At 34.0% G+C, this 16,919-nt stretch overlaps 1 protein-coding gene across 1 annotated transcript in view; it reads right to left on the reverse strand.

Annotated features, from left to right (window-relative positions):
* Positions 1-16,919, reverse strand: part of LOC116873440 (collagen alpha-1(XXIV) chain-like) — a gene marked incomplete at its 3' end in the record, with an annotated part of 316,096 nt that overhangs the window by 87,452 nt on the left and 211,725 nt on the right. The window contains exons 26-29 of the mRNA XM_032867266.1: positions 12,681-12,734; positions 10,461-10,514; positions 9,110-9,163; positions 7,702-7,755 (exon numbers count right to left, since the gene is read on the reverse strand). Coding sequence (XP_032723157.1) covers positions 7,702-7,755; positions 9,110-9,163; positions 10,461-10,514; positions 12,681-12,734 — 216 coding nt within the window. The remainder of the gene's footprint in view (positions 1-7,701; positions 7,756-9,109; positions 9,164-10,460; positions 10,515-12,680; positions 12,735-16,919) is intronic.

The raw sequence follows: 16,919 nt of genomic DNA on the forward strand, positions 1-16,919 counted from the left end.
GCCTGTGCACTCAAGCAGTGGGGAGAGGCAGAGGGAAAGGGAGAAGTAGACTCCCTGTTGAGCATGGAGCCAGACTCAGGGATCTGGGCCTCTGGGATGATGACATGAGCCGAAGGCAGATGCTTGACCAACTGAGTCACCCAGGTGCCCCAAGAAGGCACTGAAGATTTCTATACAGAATAGTGATACAAATTTCCTAGGACAACAGATTCCTTCTCTTTTCTCCCACCTGAGGTCAGCTTGGTTTAGCTTTTATATTCTTAAAAAGCTGCTCACTGTAATAGGACTCTCTTCCTGGGTGCTCTTAGGATACTGCATTCCCTGATCCTCTTAGGCACATTCAGGGCATTAGAGAGAAGGTTCACACTCCATGAGATCTGTAGCTCTACCGGTCATACTAAAGTTAAAACCATAGCTCTAGCCCTTCAATCTCAGTTTGTATTGAAGGTACTCCATGACTTGGTCCTACCTTCTTTGCCCTATTTTCCCATGAAAGACTATCAAGCTGAGTTTCAGTCTTATTGTGTAGAACGTTGACTGTCAAGTTGAGGAATATGGATTCAATTTAGTAGGTAAGAGAGTGCTATTGATTTAATAAACATTTGCTGAGTGCCTATTGTAAGCCAGGCATTGCTTCAGGCACAGAAGATACAGCGGGGAGAAGAGACACATCCCTGAACTCCTAAGCAATCAAATAAATACCTAAAACTATAAAATGACAGTGAGTAGTCAAATGTAATGAAGTAAATAAAGGAGCTTAAGTAGAGAGAATTCAAGATGGGGAACTCTATTTTAGAAAGGCTAGTCTGAAAAGCCTCTCTAAAATGGCATATAGGCAAGATCATCCTGACAGAAGAAACAGAATCTACAAAGATCCTGAAGTGGGCACATGCTTGGAATGGTTAACAGTTAAGTAACTGAAGAGGAAAACAGGAACAATTATTAAAGGATGACTTTGAAGTTTTAAGTGAAAAGATCCCTCAGGACCTTATTCTAAATATAATCTTCACCTTACAAATTCAGCAGCCTATATTGATTCTCTTTCTCTGTCACCTTCTAAGCCCATTCTCCTCTTTCTGCCCTGTAAGAAAACACTTTTCAAAATTTTTTGGAGTTATAACAGAAGGTGGCTGAAGGAATGTGAAAAGGAATGAGTGTTGTCCAGTGACAGATGGCAGCTACTCTTGTGATGAGCGTAGCATAACCTACAAAGTTGTTAAATCACTATGTTGTACACCTGAAACTAATGTAACATTGTGTTACATTATTATTATTAGTGTTACAACTATACTTCAATTAAAAAAAAAAGGGAATAGGTGATCAACATTCTTAAACACGGCAGAAAACAAGTGAGATCTAGACTGAAAATGTGTTCACAGGGAATTAGGCACTTAACCCTTTTGCAACCTGAAATCTCTAGGTTTCTTGGATATTTTATGATAATAATTAGTAGAGTGATGACAGCATTAATAGCAAACAAACTGGAAGTGTAGATTTGCTTGGGTGGAGAGGGAGAATGAATGGAACACAATGAATGTGATTCTAGACAATCAACCACAATGAGGCAGATATCTCCAAGGCTAGTGCTAGAGAGTGCAAAGTCATTCTGTCTAGTTTTTTTTTTTTTTAATTTTAAAATTTCTTTTAGATTTTATTTATTTATTTATTTGACAGAGAGCAAGCATGAAAGAGCACAAACAGGGGATGCTGTAGGCAGAGGGAGAGAGAGAACTAGGGTCCCCGCTGAACACAGAGCCTGATGCAGGGCTTTATCCCAGAACCCTGGGATCATGACCTGAGCCAAAGGGAGACATTTAACTGACTGAGCCACCCAGGTGCCCACACTCTGTATAGGTTTAAATGGTAGCATTTGGGGTGCCTGGGTGGCTCAGTGGGTTAAAGCCTCTGCCTTCAGCTCAGGTCATGATCCCAGAGTCCTGGGATCGAGCCCCGAATCAGGCTCCTTGCTCAGCGGGGAGCCTGCTTCCATCTCTCTCTGCCTACTTGTCATCTCCCTGTCAAATAAATAAATAAAATCTTAAAAAAAAAAATTGTTTGGTCTAAAGATGGCAAGTCTCTTTTCTTTTTTTTTTTAAAGATTTTATTTATTTATTTGAGAGAGAGGCAGTGAGAGAGAGCATGAGCGAGGAGAAGGTCAGAGGGAGAAGCAGACTCCCTGTGGAGCTGGGAGCCCGATGCAGGACTTGATCCCGGGACTCCGGGATCATGACCTGAGCCGAAAGCAGTCGTCCAACCAACTGAGCCACCCAGGCGTCCCAAGTCTCTTTTCTTATATAAAATCAGATTAAGTGGCTTCCCGGATATATATGCATCTAGGTCAGGAGGAAGATCTCAAAATCAACTGCCAGTTTCTGGTTCTGAATATAAATCACCTAATGTCAAGGCTGAACTAGTGCAAACTCTGCTTTTTTCTGCTTTTTTAATATGAAGAAATGGAAGCCTGAAGATATAAGCTGCTTGATTCATATGATGTCTAAATGTATAAAGACTTTAAATAGTTATGCTTTATTAAGTTTATAATATTTTTTCAAATGTTAGAAAGAAGAAAAGGTTAATCCTGTTAACAAGTGAATTTAGATTGAAAAGAGGACCTGAAGTTTAGAAGATGTTTATAAAATGAATATGAAACATTTATAATTAAAGTGCTGATTGGCATTATAACTGAAAGGAGCTCCCTCCTTTGCTCTAAGTATAGTAATTGCATTAATTAAAGGCAATAAAACCCAAGGTTGCTGGTTAAGAGGTTAAGGCTGAAAGAACTCAAAGGAAGCTTAATGCTCTCTATGTTTCAGTTAAGGCTAAACAAGCTCTAAGGGAGACCAACAGCATTAAAACAGGCATCTAATTGGGCATTAAGTTATTTTTTTAATATCTGCTTTAAAATATCTGATTATCAGGGCACTTGGGTAGCTCAGTCAGTTAAGTCTCTGATTCTTGATTTCGGCTCAGGTCATGATCTCAGGGTTGTGAGACTGATATCTGTGTTGGCTTCCATGCTGGGTGTGCAGCCTGCTTCAGATTCTCTTTCCTTCTCCTTCTGCCCCTTCCCCCAACTCATGCACATGTGAACTCAATGAATAAAATAAATTAAATATCCAATTATCTATAAAGCTCTTGGAGAATGTATGCTAGCTAAATAAAAAATCTGATCTTTTCCTCATCATCCATAAGAAAAGTTAAAGTTTGCTACGATAAGTGGCTATTAGTAGGTTCTAAAAAGTTTGCTACGATAAGTGGCTATTAGTAGGCATAAAGTCTGGTACCTCAACTATATAAATTAAGCATGTTTCATAAAATAACAAGTACTTGAATTATAGGTAATAATCTTAAAGAATTAACAAAATTCCTGAACAGTCACATAATCCTAGAAATATCAGATGATAGGAGACAAAACCACTACTGTATATAAATGCTACAATTTTAAAAAAATTATCATTAACTAACACTAATATAAACTGCATACTAGCTTATGTAGGAAGCTTTTATGAAAATTATAAGTCCATCTCTATAATGCTTGTAATCTGAAGAGCTGAAGCATCTATGAAAAAGCAACAACCCTTATTCACAGAACAAATGTCCTTCTAACTTGGATTCAGTATGTTTATATTTCCTTTTAACCACATCCATCTTTACTTGACCCTTCTGTTAATTTTAAATTACTCAAATGCCTAACTAATTATGTCTAGCAGTCTGTTCTGGCTCTTGGTTGATATAGCTGGGACAAAACTTTCCCTTAGACAAAAACTATTATCTGTGATTTTGTGGGAAAAAAATCATTTCATTCTACTCTTGTTATAAACTTTTTCAGGAGAAGAAACCACACAAAAAGCTCTTCTCTGATACTTGGTGTGCTCTAGGTGGTACTCGCATTGAATCTAAATGCAATGGCTGGCTTCCCAATATGGTATGCATTTCCTCGAAGAAGTCACAATTTAGAATTTTTATGGTCATATCCAGTTTCCATCTTGCATAGAAAAATCTTAAAACATTTCTAATACAGTTATTTCAATCTTTTTTTCTCATTTAAATATTAAGTAGCATAGAATAAAAAATTACTCAGTTGTATGCCTCTATACCTCCCTTCCAGAGAAAGGGTACAAAATCTGAAGTTGTCTAATGGTCGAAGGCACAATCCATGGAAAGAAAAGAGATGTTAACTTTGTTCAGTGTGTCATCTCTCCTGTCAGGGCAGCTGGAGATAGGACACAGAAGCACATACTGGAGAGACACCAAAGGATGAGTTACCTAGCCCCAGTGAGTTAAATGTGCACATGAGGGACAGCAACTAAAGTTGTGCCGATTCCTACTGACCCCAAAATGCTAAGCCACCACCTTACTGGTACTGCAGTAGAGAATCTGCTAGCCTGTATTTTCTATATGGTGGATGTGATTGTATATATTATATTGATTAGCTGTGGCATATTAAATTGTGTTATTACACTTAAATGACTGTTCTTCAGCCAAACTTGGCAAGTAAAAAAAAAGGTTAGAGTATGTAGGATAAATAATACTTTAAATTCATGTCAATCTCCCACCTAGGAATCTCAAACCATAGGACTAATACTTTCAGCCAATCCTGCTCTTTTTCAGCTACATAAGAAGTAGGATTATATAACCTTCACAAAGCAGGTGAGACAAATATTCAATATATTAAGTTGTTTAAGTTGTTTCCTGAAATAGCAGACTTTGTTGTTAGCCTGAGCTTTTTTTGTCCTCTGGAAAAGTACAATGTTGTACAAAATTTCAAAAGCCACTGGGCTGTAACTAATTGAATAGTAAAACCCATGTGGTCCAGATCTGAAAGATCATTACCCCTGACTCCTCCATGGTATGAGGAGAATGCTTGACAAATTATAAGAAACCAGTAAATGTTAGACAGTTGGATGACAGACAGATGGGCATGCAGACCCCTATGAGCATGTCCTGTTATTGATGATGTTCACATGGCCATGTGATAGCAATGTTAGTCATAGGCAAAACAGTAATAAGCACTAGTTCCATAATGATAACTCTTGGTGTGATCTCCAGGTCAATGTGCGTAGGGCACAGCTTCCTCTCCAGTGTACTGTGACACAGTTGTGTGCCATGAAGAGTTTACAGATGTGCTGGGAAGATCAAACCCCTCAGCCTCTGGGGTGAGCGGGAAGAGCTGGAGCACAGAAACTTCCAGCCAGATACCTTTCCATTTATCTCTGTGGGTTAGACATGTAGTCTTTTTTTTTTTTTTTTTTGATTGAAAAACACTGGGAAAGATGGACCTAGCATATTGATATCACATCTGTAGTGGAGAACAGATTGATAAGAAGAAGATAGGAGAAACAGGAAGATATTATGTGACATCTGGGATGGAACTTTCTAATAATAATTCTTAAATATTCTGGTCTTCAGTTCTCTTTGTATTCTCAATGTTCAGAAATTGCCTGAAATATTCTCCTGCAAAGGAAGTGTTTTTGTACTAAACAAAGCCTTTATTTCTAAATAAGATTTCTTTGTTTAGAAAGTACTGAATGAACTTTAGGTAACTGTGAAAAGCCATTTTAGGAGAGAATCAGTAAAATGTATTTGGAGGATAAGAGGAAAACAGACCATTGAAAAGATAACAGTTGAGGACAAAGTGGCAAATCAGAAAAGGATAATGATCTATTTGACTAATGAATGGGTAAAGAAGATGTGGTGTGTATATACAATGGAACATTACTCAGCCATAAAAAAGAATGAAATCTTGCTATTTGCAACAAGATAGATGGAACTAGAGCATATTATGTCAAGTGAAATTAGTCAGAGAAAGACAAATACCATATGATCTCACCTCCATGTGGAATTTAGGAAACAAGACAGATGAACATAGGGGAAGGGAAGGGAAAATAAAAGAAGATAAAAACAGAGAAGGAGGCAAACCACAAGAGACTCTTAACTATAGAGAAGAAACAGGTTGCTGGAGGGGAAGGGTGGTAGAGGGATGAGTTAACTGGGTGATGGGCATTAAGGAGGGCACTTGATGGAAAGAACACTGGATGTTACATATAATTGATGAATCACTAAATTTTACTCCTAAAACTAATATTACACTTTGTTAGTGTTATGTTAACAAACTTGAATTTAAAGAACATCTTGGAAGGAAAAAAAGGGGGGGGGGGAGAAAAGGGTAACAATTACCCAGGATCATGGGGAGTTTAGAAAACCATGGAGCCAATGAACTTTCTGTATGACTTAGGAGAAAACACAAATGGTTCAGGAGAGTTCTTGCTTAGGTACATGGCTTCTATAAGACCTCAATTACTTAATTAACAAAAGGCAAAACATAGCAAAAGGTATTTCCGCTTTTTTTCAACTGTCATAAAACTGGTTGAACTTTCTCACTTTGACTAATACAAAGTTGAATAAACACATTGGAGCTGAGGAAGTACTGAATGCTGGCAAGGTACAGACTGCTAAATGACAGTGTGGGTACAGATCATCTACTGTCTTTTTATATTATTATTTTAAATTTCACTTGGGCTAAAATAGAAATGGCCATCAGGATTATTCGTAGATTGTAAATCTATAACCCAGTGAGGAAAAGAGTTTTTCAGAAAAGAAACAATAATAAAGACAAATTTCCTCTCTTTCATCAATCTTCACTTAAAACACAGGACATGAAACTAAAGTTATTATTTCAAACTGGGCATTCTTAACACTTTTCTCTCATTTGCCAACTGGAAAATGAAGTTTTTGTTTTGTTTTTAACTTTTGTTAGTTGGACACCATGTTCTTAGAATTTTCTAAATGTTTTTTTAACTAGCTCTAAAAATCAAAGTAAAGCCAAGTGAGAAAGGAGAATTCTTACAGCCCACATATTCAGATTTATCAAGGAAAAAAAAATGAAAAACCTCCTTCGTATTCTGTATGGTGTCAAATAAGCACAGGACTGGGAGATAGACACACTAAGATTTGAATGCTGGTTTTGTCATTTCTCTCTGTGTGCCTATAGGCCATATAGTGAAACTCTCTGAGTTCTGTTTTCCTCAGCTATAATATCTGAGATGATACATCTTCTTTGGGTAGTTCTAAGTATTAAGTAAGATAACAGATGTAAAGTTGCCTGACATGTAATGGACACACAGTAAATTGTGGCTCTTACTTCTTCAAAGGAAAAAAAAGGATTTAATGTTTAAAAAACTCGAAGATTGAAAGATTTCTAATTTAATTCTTATACATAATCACCAAACAATGATGATTATATCACTTCTGATTTATAATTAATTAACAGTCATCCTGCATTTGTCTTCATTCCATTTCCTATTGCTCTTTTTTGTCCTGATGTTACTACTCCTTGCTCTGTAAGTCTTTTGGGAGTAGAAAAACAGTTTATTTAAACATCTTCACACTTACAATTCTCCCAAAGAATGGAACTGGAAATTGAGAATGTGAAAGAAGAGTTCCATATGAATTAGTAAAATTTGTAGAACATAAAATGGAAAAGTATGGTTTTATGTGTACAAATGATAACAAGTCACACTTTAATTAATGCAGGTAGTTAGTTCATCTAATATAACGAAGACAAGGAAAAAGCCAACAATATCTAAGCACAATCTAGAAGACATAGAGCTATTTTTATCGAGCACATCACTATTTATGAAGTTTTTTTTTTTTTTAATTTAGGTTAATGTATTAGATTACTTCTTGCATTAGATAACTTACTCTTTGTCCTTTAGGACCTTGACTCCCAGGTGGTCCTCTTGCCCCCACATGACCCTACTCATTGAAAATTTAAAAATCAGTAACAGAAGTCACAGAAATGTTAGCAGAATAGCAAAATAGCAACATTTTTTTTATGTCATGTAATTCTCCTTGGGAATTCTTAAAATAAAATTGATTAATCTCCTTTAAAATTTGCTTTATTTATGAAATAAATGCCATACTTCCCTCCCCCATTATTCTGCTATTCTTCCCTTCCCCCATATTCCAACTAGTTTTCAGGAGGAACCAACACATGGAGTGACAGTGAAAAGAGAAAAACAAATAGCCATTCAGCCAGTCTGACTAGTTTAATCAGCTTGGTCCATCAAAAAAGCAATGGCTGTTGCTGCAAGATTTCTTTCTCATTATTCTAGAAAGTAATGATAATTACAAGAGTAATAGAGTTTTTTTCCTGTTACAATGAAAATGTCACAAATTATACCAAATATGTCACAAATAGATGTAATGAAGACTAAGTTGTCTACTTATTACTAAGTCAATTACAATGAATTTTTTAGACTTGATAGTTTTTCATAAAGACTTAATTAGAAAATAAAATTTATTTATTTATATGACATTAGGTAGATAAAAACAGTGAACTCTTACAGGATCAAAGATTTATTTATTATCTTATGTGAGTAAAAAGATTGGCAATCATACCAATCTACAGTTTGGCAACTGTACCAATCTCAGTCTTCCTAATTTTAGAAGTTAATAACATGCCTATCAAAGTACTGGAAAGCCAAGCCTTTCTTCAAAACAAGAGCTTCACAAAACAGTATAAACCATTTCTGATAATAGTTCTATTTAGGGGATTATTAAAGTTATCTTTTTCATATTTAAGTTGATAATAATGGCCAAATTTTGATAAGAAAATTTATTTCTTGGAGTCAAGATTTGATTACCTTTCTCTATATAATAAATGGAGTATTTTCAAAACTCAAGTTTTGGTCGATAAAGATATATTTTTTTCTGACTTTTATCTGGTCATTTGAGAATACTTCCAAATTTCTAAGAAAAATATTGTAACTTATTTATGTTTTGTTTATCCACACTCACATGTACACTTGATTACTGACTCTGTTTTCTTATATGTGGTTATTCAAAAGAAAGTTTAAATTTCTTTTTGTTTTAGGCTACACAATTGTACTGATTATTAAAAGTAAATAATATAGCAAGTAGCGGTGAGGAAGTTTAAGATACCATGAAATATTCTAGAGTGTTTTACATTGACTGAAGAGAGAAGTAGCCTCCATCAGTTTATACATTACTTATTTTGCCTAAGAATGAGAAGATTTTTTTTAATAAATAAATCATAGATTTAAATTTAAATAGACATTGAAGAAGGGAATATAAAGACTTTACTCACCGGTAATCCCAGTGGACCAATGGGTCCTGGATCCCCAGGAGGACCTGGATATCCCTATAATTTGAGTAAATATGAAAGACATAAAGTTTCTATCATATCTGATTATTTCCATTGAAGACAAACCAGTAAAATATAAATAGTAGTAAAAGTGATCATGTAAATAAGATCTCCCTTTCCTATCCAAGATATAAAAGGTAAGGGGAAACGTACTACAGTTAGAAATAAAACATGATTATACAGAAGCTGTATATCCTTTTATTAGTAACTCTGCCTAGAAAAGAAATTTGCTAACCAGAATCACATATTATAACCTATTGAGAAGAGAATATTCATCTTATCTTTCTGTAGGTTTTGCTATGTTATGAATAGATGGATATTATATTGTATAGATTATGAAGACTTTTCATTGTCAAAGGCCAGAGACTTCTATAATTAAGGAATGTGAATGTGTATAAATACTCTAGAGCTTGTTAAATTTTAGAAGGAACACACCCTTTACAGCATAATTCAGAGAATTACAGCATAATTCAGAGAATCTCTTAGTAGATAATAATTCCTGATATTGATTAACCTAATGGGTATATTAAATTTCTTAGTTTACAGCAAATGGACATAGCTAAAAAAAAAAATCTTAGAGAGTTTTGCTGATACAACAGAAGTTAAAACTAAAGAATAACTTACGTAAAATAAATTTGTAGACAGTCTTATGTGCCACCAAATCTATTACAATATATTTTCTGAAGCAAGATTCTTTCATTGATATTTTTTTGTTCTCATTCCTATCATGTTTAGAAACTATTTAATAAACTAAAAAAATACAATATATATATAATAGTTGTCAGCTATTACTACCTGAAAGATGCAAGATAGTAAGATGAATTCTGGATTCTGATGTTTCACATATCAAAAATTACATCAGGAGTACAAATGCATCTGGTCGTTTGAGAATACTTCCAAATTTCTAAGAAAAATATTGTAACTTATTTATGTTTTGTTTATCCACGCTCGCATGTACACTTGCGAGAGTGACAGTGATGATATGTGCTATAGAAACTATAAGCTATAAAAGAAAAGTAGAGCCCTAATCATATTCTTTTTTCATTCACTTCACTAATTTATGGTGGCTTAATTCTTCTCTTAAAGCTATAGAGTCATTTGACCAAGTCATCTGATTTTTCATGCTTTGCAGTGGCAATCAGCATTTGAAAGGTAAATAAAGGAAAGGAAAATTCAAATGGAAATATACTGTAAAATAAACACTTTTCACTTATTTAAATTTCACTCATGGTAATTCCACTTCTGGAATTATGATGTTCTGTGGAAACATATATTTCAAATCAATGACTCTTACCATAACACCCTTTTCTCCCTGGGGACCTAGTGGACCTGGACTTCCCCGTTCTCCCTTTTAAAACAAAGAAAAAAGAAAAACATTGAGGCAAATTAATCAGTCATGACTGAGATAAGCCTTGACAGGAAAACTGTCAGACTCATATCTTACATGCACATCTCATCCTAACTGCCAATACTTTTTAATTTACCAATTGTATATTTTTACCTTAAAGTTGCTATACTTCTAATATAATAAAAATCCTCAAAATATATTTCAAGAGATAAAATACTAAAAATATTTTTATAGTAGAAATGCTTATCATTTTGAGGCATATAAAATAGGAGGAGGATAGTAAAAATATCAAAACATATTTTAAGAATTAACTAATTCCTATAACCATTGAACAAAATTTTATTTCTGTAATCTGTCTACCACAAGTATAATTATGATAATCAAATATGCCATGGCACGTTAAAAGAATTAAACTGATTCACATTAAAATTCCTAGGATTAGTATAGAGCATTTGACCTTGCACAGAAAAAACAAAGAATAAAAAAAATTACAAATCTAATTTTTTAAAATGAGCTCATTTTATACTTGTTAAATTGTTAATAAAAAATCAATAAGTACATAATAAGCACTTTCAATGTACTGAGAGTTGAAGAGGTATAACAAATTTGGCTTAGAGTCTACTCTCAAGTATTTGGAGACATGATGTTAACAAAGGTCAATCAATTAGAGGACAATTAAATTATAAATTGTGTGGTGCTTATCCTAAGTCCAGGAAGGAAAGAAATCAGGAATGATCAGAGGAATCTGAGAAGACTTTATGGAGGAGATGAGACTTTGAGTCCTACAATCTGGCTTTGAATAAACAGAGGGAAACAGAGAGAATACTCAAGCTAAAAAAACAAAACAGTAAGAACAGGAATAAGAACAAGTATGTAATATATGAGAGGGGAGAGAGAAAGGTTTATATTGGAGACTATTAGAAAATGTGTTAGATGAACTGATTAAGCCAAAATTATGTAGTACTTTGACAGCAAAGTAGAGGACCCAAAGTAATTAAGTCAATAAGTCAATTAAGTCAAACCAATGATGGTTTTTCAAAATGTTTCAGATAACCCATCAAAATTAGTCCTCTGCTTGTAGTATGTAGGATGGATGAGAGGATAGAAATATGACAGGATAAATTTAGCATAAACAGATAAGAGTATGTTGGGGGCAGGGTGGGCTTTGGATTGACTATTAGAAAAGATAAATTACATAGAAAAAAACTCTAAGCCCTGCTAAAAGATTGGGCATAGAGAACGAAGGAAAAAGGAAAGCAAATATGGGTTTCACTTTATTTATTCCAGAAGCCTGGAAGAACTGAAATAGGTATAAAGCACACTAATGGACATGAGATTATTGGGAAGAGACCAGTTTAAACCTGGGGAAAAAAGTGATAAATTTTAGACATGTAGTCTTTGACTTAAACTAAACATTTCAGATAGCAATAACTGGAATAGTTTCTAATTTATTCCTAGTCCTGGCTCTACTAACTCACAGAGTAGCCTTATGTAGTAATTGCACAAGACTATCATGCTTACAATTTATATCGAGCACAACAGGTTTTAGTCAAAGACCCAAAGTTTTGGTTTATAACCTACTAGTCCATTATAAGATTCCATTAAAAAAAATTTAAAATGCCCTTGGTTTCAAGTAAAGAATTACTTTTTATTTTTTAAAAAGACTTTCCTAAATTTGAAACTCAACATGGACAATCACTCCCAAGGTAATGATTTCTAGGTCATCTTTAAGCAAATTACAATTTCCATTACAATAGCCGGGAATATGCACGAATAATTGCACACTAGATTCCAAGTGAAAAGCAAGAGATTGTGACTGAGACTTGGATCAGGTAAAGTGATAACTGAATTCCTTTCAAGACTGCTTCCTTTAGGGAGCTTGCTCTGATAAAGTTGATTTAAATATGATCTAGTCATAAATCTAGACCATCAGTTTCATCTTTTCTCTTCAGACCACATCATCACAATGCAAAGAGTAGTCTGCCCTTTATAAATTAGAAACATATATCCCATTAGCTATATTTCAATATATTTAAGATATTCAAGACAGATGGTATATTTTAAGTTATGAGTGATTTCTAATCAACATAAAATGCCATATGAATGTCTCCTGTTTGAGTTTAGCCTGGAATTCTTATCATTAAAAAAAAAAAAGAAAGGCATTACCTTTTCACCAATGCTTCCAGTAGTCCCAACTTCTCCAGGTAAACCAACAGGTCCCTTTTAGGAAAAAAATATAACAGAAAATACACTTTTTACAGCATTGCTATTACAGCATTTTGGTTTTAAGTCACCTTAACCCATGTTTCTTTTTAACTCATCCTAAATTTTATCTTAGAGTAAAATTCTTCCTAGTATAGATGTCCAGCCTATGACTTCACATCAAAAAGTAATCTATTCATTCAATCAACAAATATATGTGAATGTCTAATATGGGGCAAGCCCTGAGCTGGGAGGCACTTAGTTTCATATCCGAACACAGTCCTTGACCTTGTGGAATTTGTAATCCAGGGGATGTTATAAAGAACTGTAGTTTTCATAGCTTCTTGATGTGGATATATCAGCTCACGAAGTCATTTCTGTGACTTCTTTGAAAATTCCCAATATTAGCACACATCCATTCATTAATCCATTGTCATTCAAGAAATATTTGGTGCCTGCTCTGTGCTGTTACTACATTGCTTTGCTGAGATTTCGTTAGCAAGTAAAGCAGACCCAGGCTCTCACGAGGCAAAAAGTCTGATACAGAGACTAAAACCAACTAAATTAAAAAGTAATAATTACAAATCATCACATTGGCTTATAAAGGAAACAACTGTGATAACGAGGTAGAGACTGAAAGAGAAGAGAGGGTAAAGCTCAGGTCTGACATCTAATCTGAAAGCTGAAGAATAAGAAGAGGCCAGTTGGCCAAGAGAAGAAAGGAGAAAGAGTGTTCTAGATGAGTAAACAGCTTGAGTAAAGAGTGAATTTAGTGCACTGAAAGGAATGAAAGAATGCAGTCAGTAACACTGTTTCAAAGTGAACAAGGCTCAGTGTTCATCTACCTTGTCTTTAGGGATTCTACTTCAAACAATATAGTAAACAAAATAACATAGACCAAGCTGTACAACAACAACATAATCTTTCTCCTGTCTTCAGTTATGAAGCCCTTTTCCACTATTATTTAAAGACATATGAAGCATTTTCTTTTTCAATAGCTATACTTTGTTTAAATAGATTATTGTATGATAATATAAATTAGCGTATAGAAGGCACCTAAATCATGAAAAAAAAACCGATTTGCTATGTTGAAGCTAACTGAGGTTAAAGCATGGGGTATGATTTTATCTACATATCAATCTCTCCCTCACTCCCCTACCTACCTTTCTACCTACCTACCTACTTATTTATCTACTCGTCATGGATACACCATGTATGGTAAGCACTTCCTGTGTGTCTTATTTAATCCTCACAAGAGCCATATTTGGTAGTATTATCCTGCTACACTTACAGACAAGGCAGGTGAGTTAAATAGCTTGCTGAGGTGGATGCATTTAGGTAGTGTGGTTGAGTTTAAGTGGCTATTGAACACTTAAAATGTAGCAGATCAAAACTGACATGTGCAGTAAATGTAAAAGACATCAGATTTTGAAGACTTACTACAAAAAGAACGAAAAAATTAAATCACTGTTTAAATTGATTACATTTTAAAATGAATGTTTTGGTAATATTGCTTGGTTTAAAAAAAATGTTAGTAAAATCAATTTCTTCTGCATCTTTTTACCTTTGTATATATAGCTGTTGAAAAATGTTAAATGACATTTGTGACTGGCCTTGCATCTCTATTGGACAGCACAAATCTATATTCTCAAAAACTATTCTAATGTTAATGGTCATAACCATTAGAAGTGATCTAATATATTTCTATGATTACTGATTTTAAGAGCATTAACACTTTCACTCTGAGACAATGATCAATAGTCAGTTAATCAAATCTGAGAAGAACAATGAAATATAAATATTTGTGAGACAGTAAACAAAATATCAGAAACTGAACACAGACTAATATTGATTCAGGGGAAAAACCCTTTTCCTAACACATATAATCTAGGTGAGTGAATGGAGTAGGCCCACTTGACTTATCCCAGTATTAACTATGTGTACCAGATCAATGTCACCTACAGAGAACTATTTTGCTTAGACCATAGCAGTTGCCTACTAATTAATGGAAACTGAATTAGGTACTAAGATTTAAAAATCCAGAGATTTTATATATGAAGATTAATAAGATTCCTAGTTTTAGATGACCTAGCAAGCACAGACAAGCATTTTCGAAGGCAAATCTGGATGGATCTAAGCAACAGTTACTACTTAGATGCATTCTTTCATTCGCCACAGTCCATACCAATTGCTCTTAACTCTTATTACTATATACTACCTGCTTCCAATAGCGCATTTGAGTTTGTCAGTACTGATGTCAAGTATTAGGAGGTGCAGTCTACCAAATTTGGAAGAAATAAGTTCTCACTGGAAAATGGGCAGTTCACAGGCTTTTATCTTTGTCCATAGGGAATCGTTAATAAAACTTATATTAGGAGAGCATAAATAATGTATTAAGACTCTGATTCCTCCCAACAGTTTTCTTTAGTTTCTTCTATCTGTTTTCAGGTTATACACTTATGGAGAAAATTCTAAATTAGTGCTGTAGGAATGATGTACATTTTCCCAAAGGTGAAATGTATAAAATTTCATTCATAATTATTTCATTAGTTATTATCTACCAGGTATAAGACACTATACTAGTCAATTTAGAAATAACTAATAACTAAAATACAAAGAAGATAGCAAAAATATTACATGAAGATAAAGTACTATATAGAATATCAGATAAAGTTAAGTCAGCAAACTGTGACCCCAAAGGCTGGCTACCTCTTTTTCTAAGTTTCACTGAGACACAGCAATGTCTACTTGTTTAGTAATTCTCTATGGCTGCTTTTGCCCTACAAAGGCAGAGCTTAGTAGATGTGAGAGAGTCTGTAGGGCCCACAGAGCCCAAACCATTTCTCTTGGGTATTTAGGAGAACTACAAAGCTACAAAACTACAAAACTACAAACCACTGAAGCTGTAGCCTTCATTTATAAGAACTATCAGAAATTTATACATTTTTGACCAAGAATTTTCACTTAAAAAGTTTCAAAACACTGATTCTATATCTAACACACATTAAGGAAAATGACAAAGCCTAGAGCCAAAACACACTGTGTGTTAAGAGCTAGACAACTCTACAATAATTGAAAATATTTCATTTTTTATAAAATAGGATATATAATAGCCTATTTATAGATTTTGTTAGCTAAAGCAGAAATTCAGAAGGCCAAAAAGCCTTGCATATAATAAATCACTTTTTAGAACTGAAAAGAAGTATTATTTTTTTCAAAAAGTCAGTAAAACTCTAAAATACACTAGTTCTATTTTTTTAAGTAACCACATCCTCCTTATTCACTAAAAACTAATATAAAATTAGAATATTTCCTAGTTGAAACTAAAATGTTTAAAAAAACTTTTACATAAAGTTCATAGACTTGACAATTCTGCCTTAACTGTGGTTTAGAACTTGTTTATATCGTTTCTCATTTTCTTTTTGATACAGAAACAACTGCAGGTATAAGATAAAATAATTCAGAGCCCACATCTCTTTAAACTCACTTGAAAATGGGATATTAGAAGGCTAATTCTCGAGGATGTAGCTCAGTTTTATCTTAGAAACATTAATTTCAATGTTTGCACTTATTAGTGTTACTGAGTTTATCCACTTCTAAAAAATTTTTAGAAGTTATCTTACTATAATAAAAGCAATATTTGGTTATACTATATGAAATTGCTGATATTTGACTTTTTTTTTAAACCTTAAACATTGGTAATTTTACATGATTCAATCTAGTATAAAACTTTGAGGGTAGGAGAAACAGAAGACTGGCCATGATGAGAAAGTGACAACTTTAAGCACTACATCAGAAAATCTATTTCCATTCTATTATTTACTTCTCCTCCTTAAGATCTTATACATTCACACGTTTGTTGAAGATAGTGAAAATATAGACTTCTTGTCAGTCTAGACACGGGGAAGATGCAGAAAAGTGGAAATACAGTGCAGGTAATCGATCTGTGTAAGAAAGAGGAATGTGTTTTTAGATAAGACGGATATGAGATGTATATTGGACATTCTGGTAGGAATATTCACAACACAATTGAGTACACAGGTCTAGAGCTAAGGAAAGATAACTGTGAACTATCAACAAAAAGAGTAACTGAGTCGCTGCATCACCGAAGAGAGTATGTGGGCTGAGAAAAGGACCAAGAACAACAACATTTAGCAAGCAGGATGGAAAAAGGAAACTTACAGAATTGACTATATAAAGAAA

Source organism: Lontra canadensis, unplaced genomic scaffold, assembly GCF_010015895.1.
Source record: "Lontra canadensis isolate GAN:19392208 unplaced genomic scaffold, GSC_riverotter_1.0 scaffold33, whole genome shotgun sequence".
Classification (NCBI taxonomy): Eukaryota; Metazoa; Chordata; class Mammalia; order Carnivora; family Mustelidae; genus Lontra; species Lontra canadensis.